The sequence below is a fragment of the Nomascus leucogenys genome, chromosome 10, assembly GCF_006542625.1.
Source record: "Nomascus leucogenys isolate Asia chromosome 10, Asia_NLE_v1, whole genome shotgun sequence".
NCBI classification, from domain to species: domain Eukaryota; kingdom Metazoa; phylum Chordata; class Mammalia; order Primates; family Hylobatidae; genus Nomascus; species Nomascus leucogenys.
The window spans coordinates 31,165-43,584 of record NC_044390.1 but is presented as its reverse complement, the minus strand read 5'-3'; the positions used below and the strand labels follow the sequence as shown (position 1 = coordinate 43,584).

The 12,420-nt window shown below is 52.5% G+C and overlaps 1 protein-coding gene across 2 annotated transcripts; it reads left to right on the top strand.

The window, feature by feature from the left end:
• The first annotated feature begins 115 nt into the window (after positions 1 to 115).
• On the top strand, positions 116 to 12,263 carry LOC115836894. Of its 2 annotated transcripts, none has more exons than XM_030819427.1 (3): positions 116 to 204; positions 8,378 to 8,467; positions 10,489 to 12,263. In XM_030819427.1, the coding sequence occupies exon 3, from the start codon at positions 11,418 to 11,420 to the stop codon at positions 12,003 to 12,005; it is 588 nt and encodes a 195-aa protein (XP_030675287.1). In that variant the 5' UTR covers positions 116 to 204; positions 8,378 to 8,467; positions 10,489 to 11,417; the 3' UTR covers positions 12,006 to 12,263. The 2 variants fall into 2 exon arrangements, with proteins under 2 accessions (XP_030675287.1, XP_030675286.1); XM_030819426.1 differs by having other exon boundaries at positions 10,486 to 12,263.
• The last annotated feature ends 157 nt before the right edge of the window (positions 12,264 to 12,420 follow it).

Below are 12,420 nucleotides of genomic sequence, written 5' to 3'. Positions count from 1 at the left end.
CAGAGCGGAGAGGGTCGCAAGGGGCGGGCCTGACGCAGCCTCCTCCCTGCCCGGCCGTCGCCAGCCAACCTTCCCCCTTCGCGGCCAAGATGGAGCCTGGGTTCGGCGTCCTCCGGGAAACTGCGCTGTGAGGCGGGGCGATGGGGAAGGGCCGAAGCCCCCCCCGGCCCAGCTGAAGCAGACGGCTCGCGCTGCGACCCGAAGGTGAGGTTGATCGGCCGCGCTGGGGCCCCGGCTTCGGGGGCAGGAGCTGCAGCCCCTCCTCTTGGTTCGGTCCGGGAACTGGCATATGACGCCACTGTGCCTGCAGCTGGCACGCACCCGAGTGGGCCAATCGGAGCCTTCGGCGGCCCCACGGCTTTCTGGGAAATGCAGATCCGCTAGGCGGGGCGGTACCCGCCTCAGACCGTACTGCGCAGGTGCTGATCTGAGTCTGTGGCCTTTCTGGGTCGAGGAGTTCTTTGGCGCAGATCTTCGTGGAGGCGTGTTCGCCCGGCCGTAAGGTCCCTTGCGGGCCTCCTCGGCCTCACGGCGCGTGTCCGCTGTTCGTTCCCCTTCCCTCCTCTGTCTTGGAAATGTAGTCTCGAGGAAGGAGCTTGGTCATCCACCCAGACTTCGTGAAGCCCCGGGCTTGGGGCTGCCTGTTGAGAGTGGGAGGGAGAGAATGTGTGAATGTGTGGATGTATTAATTTACAATTGTGAGAGAGCAGGCGAAGGTTTGAATGTGGGAGAGAGAAGGATGGGCCCAAGAGTGGGTCAGATTTCGGGGCTTTCCCCGATTTCAAAGCTTGAGCTCGAGCCTTCCCCATGTCCACCCGCCTTTCCCTGTCTCCTTAGCTGAGGGCCCTGTGGGCTGTGCCTCCTTGTTTCAAGGCAGGTGCGTGGTCCATGGAGGTACTCATCATAGGTGTAGTCATTCCACAAAGAACGGTCAGGCGGCATTTGTTCATGTCTTTTTTCCTTTCTTCCTTCCTTTCTTGCTTCCTCCCTCCCTCCCTCTCTCCCTTCCTCCCTCCCTTCCTCCCTTCCTCCCTCCCTCCCTTCCTTCTTTCCTTCCTCCCTCCCTCCCTTCCTCCCTTCCTCCCTCCCTTCCTCCCTCCCTCCTCCCTTCCTCCCTTCCTCCCTCCCTTCCTCCCTTCCCTTCCTCCCTTCCTTCCTCCCTCCCTTTCTTCCTTTCCTTCCTTCCCTTCCTTCTCTTCCTTCGTTCCTGTCTTTTTTCCTTCCCTTCTTCCTTCCTTTCCTTCCCTTCCTTCCTTTCCTTTCCTTCCTTTTTTCTATCTTTTTTTTTTTTTTGAGACGGGAGTCTTGCTCTGTCGCCCACGCTGGAGTGCAGTGGCGCGATCTCGGCTCACTGCAACCCCCGCCTCCCGGGTTCAACCAATTCTCTTGCCTCAGCGCCCCCCCCGCACCGAGTAGCTGGGATTACAGGCACACGCCACCATGCCCGGCTTATTATTATTATTATTATTATTATTTTTTGAGACGGAGTCTTGCTCTTGTGGCCCAGGCTGGAGTGCAATGGCAGGATCTTGGCTCACTGCAACCTCCGCCTCCCTCTTTCAAGCGATTCTCCTGCCTCAGCCTCCCGAGTAGCTGGGATTACAGGTGCACGCCACCATGCCTGGCTAATTTTTGTATTATTATTATTATTATTATTATTTGAGACAGAGCCTTGCTGTTGTCACCTAGGCTGGAGTGCAATGGCACGATCTCGGCTCACTGCAACCTCTGCCTCCCAGGTTCAAGCAATTCTCCTGCCTCAGCCTCCAGAGTAGCTGTGATTACAGGCCCACGCCACCATGCCAAGCTAATTTTTTTTTTTTTTTTTTTTTTGAGACGGAGTCTTGCTCTTGTCTCCCAGGCTGGAGTGCAGTGGCAGAATCTGGCCTCACTGCAACCTCTGCCTCACTGGTTCAAGCGATTCTCCCGCCTCAGCCTCCTGAGTAGCTGGGATTACAGGTGCACGCCACCATGCCCGGATAATTTTTGTATTATTATTATTATTATTTGAGACGAAGTCTCGCTCTTGTCGCCCAGGCTGGAGTGCAATGGCAGGATCTTGGCTCGCTGCGGCCTCTGCCTCGCCTCCCTGGTTCAAGCTGTTCTTCTGCCTCAGTCTTCCGAGTAGCTGGGATTACAGGCACCCACAACCACGCCTGGCTAATTTTTGTATTTTTAGTAGAGACATGGTTTCGCCATGTTGGCCAGGCTGGTCTGGATCTCCTGACCTCGTGATCCGCCTGCCTCAGCCTCCCAAAGTGCTGGGATTACAGGCGTGAGCCACCGTGCCTGGCCTGTTCCTGTTTTTCACAAACACGGTTTAAAAAAAAAATTCACTGTTTTGACCGAGTGTTACATTCACATGGTTCAAAATGTAAAAGAGACAAGGTGAGACAGACGCACAATAGATAAATAACGGTGGGGGATGGCCCTCTCTCATAAGGTTGTGTTAGAAAAGAACTGCAGAAGGTGAGGGAAAAAGCCATGCAGATAACAGGGAAGAGCGCCTGCTCTGGGCCAAAGGAACCACAGGAACAAAAGCCCCTTTGTAGCTGGCACAGTGGCTCACGCCTGTAATCCCAACACTTTGGGAGGCCAAGGCGGGTGGATCACTTGAGGTCAGGAGTTTGAGACCAGCTTGGCCAACATGGTAAAACCCTGTCTCTACTGAAAATACAAAAATCAGCTGGGCATGGTGGCACACACCTGTAGTCCCAGCACTTGGGAAGTTGAGGCAGGAGAATTGCTTGAACCTGGGAGGCAGAGGTTGCAGTGAGCCAAGACTCTGCCATTGCATTCCAGCCTGGGTGGCAGAGTGAGACTCCATCTCAACAAACAAACCAAACAAAAAAAGCCCCTTTGCTCTGTCTGGAAGATGTAGTCAGGAGTGAGCAGAGTAGAGGAGGAGGCTTTGAGCTTTACAAGGGAGCCAGTGAGGACTGTGGCTTTTACTTGGAGGCCTGGGAGGGCTCCAACAGAGGTCAGGATCTGACTTAGGTTCACTGAATCATTCTTTTTTTTTTTTTTTTTTTTTGAGACGGAGTCTCGCTCTGTCACCCAGGCTGGAGTGCAGTGGCGCAATCTCAGCTCACTGCAAGCTCCGCTTCCCGGGTTCATGCCATTCTCCTGCCTCAGCCTCTCCGAGTAGCTGGGACTACAGGCGCCCGCCACCACGCCTGGCAATTTTTTTTTTTTTTGTATTTTTAGTAGAGACGGGGTTTCACTGTGGTCTCGATCTCCTGACCTCGTGATCCGCCCGCCTTGGCCTCCCAAAGTGCTGGGATTACAAGCATGAGCCACCGCGCCCGGACTACTGAATCATTCTTGATCTGGTGTGGAGAACCATCATCCCCTTCTATCCTTGGGTACTCCACGGTGGTGCTACCAATTAGGGACGGCCCTGCAGGATGTACCTGGGTGTCCTGCCACCTGCCATCTGGGTCTGGGTGGAGCCCCAGTGCCCTGAGAGCAGTGAGGAGGCTATGGCGCTGGTGGAGGACTTCACCCAGATGTTGAAGACTGGTGAGCTACAGGGGTCCAGGGATTGGCCAGAGGGGCAGGGGAATCTATGAGGGATCACAGCTCATGACCCTGGGCCCTGAGTGTTTCCCTCCGTCTGCCTAGGCCCTCAATATCCCTGTCTTGGGGAGGAGGACCTAGAAGCTGTGACGCATTTGGAGACTTCTGCAGCCTCTGAACCCCCCAAAGGCATGAGCCTGAGGTTGATGTGACTTCCCCTCTCTCGGGGTAGACCAGGCTTCCTTTCCCATCCTTCTTTCCTTCCCTGCAAGGTCACCAAGTGCCTGCCATATGCCAGGCCCTGTTGGTCCAGCAGGGAAAGACACTTGCATTCATGGAGCCCAGTCTGGTTGGAGAAATGGACCATGAGACCATCAGTCACAATTTAGGTATCCTTTCCCTGAAGGAGGTTGGGGGAAGAGGAGGTGAGCACAGAGACTGGCCTGGCAGGGAGCAGCTTTATAGTTTCCAGTGTCTAACGTCTTCACTGTGAGCTTGGGTTCCACACGTGTGTATGCGTTTGTGCTTGGGAGGGGGTGACAACTACAAGATAGGAGAGAAGGTTGGTTACAGCCACCATTCATCCTGGCATTTGTTCCTCTGTTCACTCGATTACTCATGCATGACTGCAGTGTCTTCTGCCTACTTGATTCTGTGTCAGGAAGTAGAAACTATATCACTTTTTTTTAAAAGCACACCTTTACCAAGTTATAGTTGACATACCAAAAAAGTATAAAATTGGCCGGGTGCGGTGGCTCATGCCTGTAATCCCAGCACTTTGGGAGGCCGAGGCGGGCAGATCACGAGGTCAGGAGATTGCGACCATCCTCGCTAACACGGTGAAACCCCGTCTCTACTAAAAATACAAAAAATTAGCTGGGCGTAGTGGTGGGCGCCTGTAGTCCCAGCTACTCAGGAGGCTGAGGCAGGAGAATGGCGTGAACCTGGGAGGCGGAGCTTGCAGTGATCCGAGATCGCACCACTGCACTCCAGCCTGGGCGAAAGAGAGAGACTCTGTCTCAAAAAAAAAAAAGAAAAAAAGTATACAATTCAGGGATTTTCAGTATATTCACAAGGTTGTACAGCCATCACCACCATTTAATACCAGAATTTAATCACAACCAAAAGAAACCTCATGCCCATTAGTAGTCACCCATCAGCCCCTCCTCTAAGCTCCCGGCAATCACTAATCTGCTTTGTGTCTCTATGGATTTGCTTATTCTGGACATTTCATTAAACGGATTCATACTGTATGTGGCCTTTTATGTCTGGCTTCTCTCAGAGCATAATGTTTTCGAGGTTCACCCATGTTTTAACATGTCAGAACTTCATTTTTATGAGCAAATAATATTCCATTGTATGGATATGACCCATTTTGTTTATTCATGTATTCTTTGATCAGCATTTGGCTTGTTTTTACTTTTTGGCTATTATGAGTAATGCTGCTATGGATGTTCATGTACATGTTTTTGTGTGGATGTTTGTTTTCATTACTCTTGGTTGTATACCTAGAAGTGGAATTGCTGGGTCATATGGTAACACTATTTGACCTTTTGAGGAACTTCTAACACACCACTTGTTTTAACAGAGGGAAGTTAAGGTACAAAATGTTACCGAGATATTGAAGAAGTAAAAAAGTACAAAAAGAACCCTAAGATGTCATGTTGGTAGGAACTGCAGGGAATAACATCCATTCCTAGAGCTTTGTGAACAAGGGAAGAGGTTGGGTTTAGCCTTTGAGAGAAGCTCAAAGGAGGGGAGCGTGGTGGTGGGGGCACTGGGGTCCAGATCCCTGGGGAGGTGTTGCTGCCGGCTGATGCTGGGGTCTCCACAGAGCTTTCGTGAAGCTGATTCTACACATACTGGAAAAGCTGCAAACTGGCTTCAGCTGCTGCTAAAGGGATTGAAAGCATTGCTTTTGCAGGACTGGTTTTTCCCTACACATGAATATGAGGGGCAGGGGAGACATCTTGGATGCACATATCTATAGTCCCCATGGGGTGTTTTTTTTTTTTTTTTCTCTGTAGTGCTGGGCTCTGTTTTCTTTCCTTTCTTCCTTCCTTCCTTCCTTCCTTCCTTCTTTCCTTCCTTCCTTCTTTTCTTCCTTTTCCTTCCTTCCTTCCTTCCTTCCTTCCTTCCTTCCTTCCCTCCTTCCTTCCTTCCTTCTTTCCTTCCTTCATTCCTTCCTTCCTTCCCTTTCTCTCTCTTTCTGTCTCTCTCTCTCTCTTTCTTTCTTTGACGGAGTTTTGCTCTTGTTGCTCAGGCTGGAATGCAGTGGTGCAATCTTGCCTCACTGCAACCTCCACCTCCCGGGTTCAAGCAATTCTCCTGCCTCAGCCTCCCAAGTAGCTAGGATTACAGGCGTACACCATCACACCTGGCTAATTTTGGATTTTTAGTAGAGACAGGGTTTCTCCATGTTAGTCAGGCTGGTCTCGAACTCCTGAACTCAGGTGATCCACCCACCTCGGCCTCCCAAAGTGCTAGGATTACAGGCATGAGCCACTGCGCCCAGCCATGGGCTCTATTTTCTAAGCATGTCTACCAGCATTTGAGGCAAGGTATCTCCTGAACAATAGCTGGCATTTGCCTGCTCCTTAAGGACTAATCCCCAGTTCTGGTTCCCAGTTTCCCATTGAACAGATGCCTAGATAATATGCACTCTAAATAGGGATTTTGGGCTGGGCACGATGGCTCACGCCTGTAATCCTAGCACTTTGGGAGGCTGAGGTAGGTGGATCACCTGAGGTCAGGAATTCGAGACCAGCCTGGTCAACATGGTGAAACCCCGTCTCTACTAAAAATACAAAAATTAGCCAGGCATTGCCGGGCACGGTGGCTTGTGCGTGTAATCCCAGCACTTTGGGAGGCTGAGGTGGGCGGATCACCTGAGGTCAGGAGTTTGAGACCAGCCTGGCCAACATGGTGAAACCCCGTCTCTACTTAAAATACAAAAATTAGCTGGGTGTGGTGGTACACACCTATAATCCCAGCTACTCAGGAGGCTGAGGCAGGAGAAATCACTTGAACCCGGGAAGCAGAGGTTGCAGTGAGCCGAGATTGCCCCATTGCACTCCAGCCTGGGGGACAAGAGCGAGACTTCACCTAAAAAAAAAAAAATTAGCCAGGCATGGTAGCAGGCACCTATAATTCCAGCTACTTGGAAGGCTGAGGCGAGAGAATCACTTGAACCCGGCGGGCAGAGGTTGCAATGAGCCAAGATCGTGCCACTTCACTCCAGCCTGGGCAGGCGAAAGCACAAAACTCCCTCTCAAAAAATAATAATAATAATAAAAATGAAATAAAGAAATAAATAAATAGGGATTTTGCATCATGACCACATGGGTATTGGAACAGCAGTCTATAGCAATCCCAATGGGTTGTGAATGCTTAGGTCCACTCAGCCTTGAAACCATATGTCTGCAAGTACCCTCTGGTTAACTTTTACGTGAAGACTCCTGCCTTCGCCCTGTGTCCTTTTTTCTTTCCTTTTTTTTTGAGATGGAGTCTCGCTCTGTCACCCAGGCTGGAATGCAGTGGCATAATCTCAGCTCACTGCAGCCTCTGCCTCCCGGTTCAAGCGATTCTCTTGCCTCAGCCTCCTGAGTAGCTGAGACTACAGGCATGTGCCACCATGCCCAGCTAATTTTGTGTATTTTTAGTAGAGACGGGGTCTCACTATGTTGGCCAGGCTGGTCTTGAACTCCTGACCTCAGATGATCTGCCCGCCTCCACCCCGTGTCCTTACCTTGTCTCAGCTCTGCCCATTATTGCTGGCCCCTCTGATGCCCCCACATGAGAGAAGGAGAGGGGCAGGCCCTGGGTGGGGGTGGGCTCTTGTGTTGCTGTCAGGAGTCCAGGAGCGACGGCTACTGAGCTCTTCCTTGGCTGTCACCATCCCAATGTATTTGGGGGTCCCAAAGACCACCTTCAGGTTTGATGATTTGCTAGAAGGATTCAGAGAACTCAGGAAAACTGTTATACTCCTGGTTATAGTTTATTGCAGTGAAAGGAAACATTAAAATTAGCAGTAGAAAAAGGTGCATAAGGCAGAATCCAGGAGCAACCAGGCGTGTGCTTCCTGTTCTCCTCTCCCAGCGGAGTTGTGTGGACAGCACTTAATTCTCCCAGCAATGATGTGTGACAACACACAAGGGGTATTGTCAACCAGGGAGGTTCATCTGAGCCATGGTGTCTGGGGTTTTTATTGGGGTCAGTCACATAGGGATGGAGCATCTGCACGACTGAATTTAGTTACTAAGTCTCTAGCGCCCCCCAGAGATCAGATGATGCAGTATTGGCCCAAGGCCCGCACCAGAAATCACATTGTTAGCGTAAACTATCTGGTGTGACAAAGACACTCTTAACAAGCAGATATTCCAAGGGCTTTGCGGTTACCTCCTAGGAGCAGGTCAAGGGCCAGACCTTTGTTTGGAATATGCAGGGGTTGGACACCCTAGGCCTGCTGAATTGACCCTCTACTGCATACTTGGCCACAGCTGAAGGAAGCTTCTCATCTCACCATCATTTCCTTTGTTTCAATGACTTGTTTATAAGGGATCTTGGGTGTACTCTCGGATTGTGTGTGTGTGTGTGTGTGTGTACCAGAGGGGTTTGCATGCCAGCTAGGGACAGGCCATTCTGTGTGGTCTGGAGGGCAGGCCCATGTCCTGTCCAGCCACAATCCTTGGCCAATGTGCTGGGACACTATGTGAGCTGGTGCACTGAACACTTGGGGACACTGGCCACATGTTGACTGACTGCCTGATTGGTTGGTTGGCCTAGGGGCCTGGCCCCTTTGTGCTTAGAGTAGGGCTGAGGATACTAATGCTTCCCTCTCTCCTTAGCATTGACTCAGGCTCCTTCTGAGGACTGGCAGTCTGGAGACCTGGCAGAGGCTGCCAAACCTTTTATGGATGGAGCTCAGGTGAACTGTCGGTCCAACAAGGTAAGAGATGCTACATTCTGCTGACACCCTGCACTCCCCAACCCCTCCTTACCCTAGGCCGTGGAGGGGCAAGGGGGCATATTAAGCAGCTGAGCCTGGTCTCCCCTTGCCCACCGCCAGCAGCTCCTGGTTCTTAGGGTTTGTCCTTTGCAGGCTCATGCCATTTGAATAGTGGAGTAGGTGTTTGTCTCTGTGTCTTGGGACTCCAGGTCCCAAATTCACAGGCACAGGAGCCAGCCTGGGGCCAGAAGAAGGCAGAAGTGACGAGGCGGTGCTGCCAGGTCTCAGCTACTTTTGGCTGGGGCAAACAGTGATGCAAGGAAAGCCAGAATCCAAGTTTTTACTCTTGGCACCCAGTTCACTTTTTTTTTTTTTTTTTTTGAGAAGGAGTCTTGCTCTGTTGCCGAGGCTGGAGTGCAGTGGCGTGATCTCGGCTCACTGCAACCGCCACCTCCCAGGTTCAAGCGATTCTCCTGCCTCAGCCTCCCAAGTAGCTGGGATTACAGGTGCCCACCACTGTGCCTTGCTAATTTTTGTCTTTTTAGTAGAGATGGGGTTTCACCATCTTGGCCAGGCTGGTCTCAAACTCCTGAACTCGTGATCCACCTGCCTCGGCCTCTCAAAGTGCTGGGATTACAGGCGTGAGCCACCGCACCCGGCCCAGCTCACAATTTAAAACACTCTCAGGCAGGCCCAGAGGATGCCTATGTGGGCTGTGCTCACCATGCCAGCCTACAGTGTGTGTTGAGGGGCTGGGGTTCCTGGTGCCTTGGCTGTGCCTCCTGGGCTGACTTGGATCTTGGCTTTGCTTTTGTCAGGCTCTGTGTAGCCCCAGTCCCAACCCCAGCAGGCTTGTCTCACTGTCCACCCTTGGGCTCTGCCTGACTTTCCCTAAGTGAGTTTTCTTTGATTTAGTTATTTCTGTTGCCCAGAGATAGAAAGAAATATACCATTATTATCTGTCTTCCCATTTTATTATTTATTTATTTATTTTTGGAGACAAGGTGTCACTCTGTCACCCAGGCTGGAGTGCAGTGGCACAATCTTGGCTCACTGCAACTTCTACCTGCTCCTCTCCGTGCCCCCCAGCCTGGGCTCAAGCAGTCCTCCCACTTCAGCCTCCTGAGTAGCTGGAACCACAGGTGTGCACCAAAACGCCGGCTAAGTTTTAGTATTTTTAATAGAGACAGGGTCTCACCATGTTGCCCTGTCTGATCTCAAACTCCTGAGCTCAAGCGATCCGCCGGCCTCTGCCTCCCAAAGTGCTGGGATTACAAGCGTGAGCCACCGCGCCCGGCCCCTATTTTATTTTTTTAATTTATAAATGTAATATATGTATATCATAAAATAATTTTTAAAAATAAGCATATAAAGTTATGGCCTCACACCCAGTCTCCTCTAGAGGTAGCCACTGTTAACTGTTGTCCTTCCCCCCATCTCACATGCACATATGTGGCATACACATGTATGTGTGTATGAATGTAGGTGCATACATACTTCCAAAGGAAGGCCCAGGCCCTACTCTTTTCACTCCGTCTCACAGGGGCCCTTCTAGTAATGGAAGTAACTTCCCCTTTTCTTTTTAGAGGGTCCGTAGGAGTCAGTGGCCCAGCCTAGCCAGGGCATGTGGGTTGCTGTCTGTTTCTTACCTTAGAACACACACCCCTGCCCTGTCTGCCACTCCTCTTTGCACCCTCTGCCATTCAGGCCTGGCTGTACTCTGAATCCCCTCCCAGCCTTCAGTCCCTGGATGTCCCTGGAGCCCCTGCTTCAGTAGTGAGCGCTGTGTAGGGGTGTTACACACCCAGTCCTCCCAGTAGCCCTATGTGGTTGCCCCAGTTGGCCAGGGAAGGGAGCTAAGGTGGGTCGTGGCAAACAGCTCATATCCCGTTGCCAGCTAGGCTTGCCTTGATATAGGAGACCTTCAGTGCAGCCTTCCCAGGCGTGGCTCTGCCCTGTGAGGTAGGTATCAAAGCTTGTCTCTGTGTCACAGGACACTCATCTGTTTGTGGCCCCAGCAGGTAACCCAGGAAGGAGAGAGGGATCTGCTCACAGACACTGACTAAGCATGTCTGAGAAGGAGGGCAGAACAGCTGAGGAGCATTCTGGGGTCTCCTGCCAGGTGAGCAGCGGCCACAGCCTGGCCTTCGCTTCCTTTGACTGCCGTTCTTGGGTCTTCCTGAAACCCTGCAAGCACTGGGAACTCTTATGGTGGCCCTGCCCAGATCCACCCCAGAGCCACACTCACCAGGTGTCCTGTGTGAGTTACTGGCATTCCCGCAACTCTGAGAGAGCAGCCAGGGCTGCTTTCCTGTAAATCTCTTCACAAATCAAGAGCGAAAGCCGAGTTCTGAGAGATCCTGTTTGTGGAAGAAACAAGGTGCCTGGCCTGCCCCCTGGTGGAATGACACGTGAGAAACTGGTCTGGTGGCTGCTTCTGAGTCCTGTGATAGGAGGGGCACACTTCCCTTTCCTGGTTCTCCTGCAGCCGATCGGGGTTATTTTCCATGCTGTGTATTACCTTTAAAAAGAAACCTCCAGGTCAGGTGTGGTGGCTGGCACCTGTAATCTCAGCTCATTGTTTATGGTGCCAACCTGAATCTTGGGGAGGCCAAGGAGTAGGTGACTTGGAACCCTGATGGTCAGTGTCGGGGGCAGGGAAAGCTTATAAAGTCCTAGTGTGTTTACAGAAGCTTGCTGCATTCCTGAGAGTGAAGTTAGTTTAGTGCATGGGGCAGACGTCCAGTGGGAAGTGAGCCTTGTGACCCTAATATGGCCCGAATCTGCTCCCTAAAGAGAGAGACTTGGTAAATTATCTTTACCAGGTGTTACCCAAGCCTGTCAGCACTCCCCACCAGTAAGCCTTGTGTCGGGTCAGGGCAGGGGCCCTAGTGGCAGCGAGTGCTGAGATCAGTGGGCTCAGTAGCGGGAACACAAGTGCCCCCTTGCGATGTCTGGAGGAAGCGGCGCGGACACAGTCTCCCGCTCCACCGTCTCCGGCCTGAAGAGGCCGCTGAGCGCTCGCGATTACTGCGGCATCAGGTGGGACCGCAAGGCCATCAACCTGCAGGTGAAGCTCGAGGCGCTGTGGCACTTTGAAGCCAGAGAGAAGCTCAGTAGAATCGGGAAGGCCCTGGGGCTGTCCGCCTCCACCTTGGCCACCATTCGTGACAACAAGGAAAAGATCTGGGCGAGTTCCCAGGAGGCCACACTGCAGGCGGCCACCAAGTTGACGCGTGCGGATGGAGGACCAGAGCCAAAGCAACGTGCCCCTCAGTGTGGTGCTCATTCAGGAGAAAGCCCACAGCCCGTTCGAGAACCGCAAGCAGGAGCAGGGCGAGGGCGCCTAGCCCGAGAGCTTCGGGGCTGGTTGAGGGTGATTCACTGGCTTCAAGGCGCGCCACAGCTTGAGCAGCATCGGGGCCAGCGGCCGCGCCGCAGGTGCGGACCTGGAGGCTGCGCACAAGAACCCAGCGCTAATGCGCAGGGCGATCCCGGAGGGCGGCCACACACCCTGGCTGGTGTTCACCATGGATAAGCCCAGGTTCCTTTGTAAGCGCCTGCCGAGAGGACGTTCATTTTCCTGTGGAAGGTGAGTCGGCCCCTCCTGACCCTATTGCTCGGTGGCAACGCGGCCGGCGACTTCAAGCTGAAGTCCCTGCTGGGGTACCCCTTGGAGAACCCGTGTTTCCTCAAGGGCGCCTCCAAGGCCAAGCTGCCCTTGGTGTGGTGCTCGCACAAGAAAGCCTGGGTACAGCCTGGGTGACAGAGCGAGACTCCGTCTCAAAAAAAAAAAGAAAAAAAAAAGCCTGAGTAACCATGAGCCTCTTCCAGGAGCGGTTCCTGCACTTCTGCTCTGCAGTGGAGAGGTGCTGCACCCGGCACGACTTTCCCTACAGGTGCTGCTCATCCTGGACAACACTCCCGGCCACCCTGGGAACCTGGACGACCCC

What these genes read in the sequence shown, in the direction of transcription:
- LOC115836894 (XM_030819427.1), top strand. Translation starts at nt 11,418, where the DNA reads ATGTCTGGAGGAAGCGGCGCGGACACAGTCTCCCGCTCCACCGTCTCC.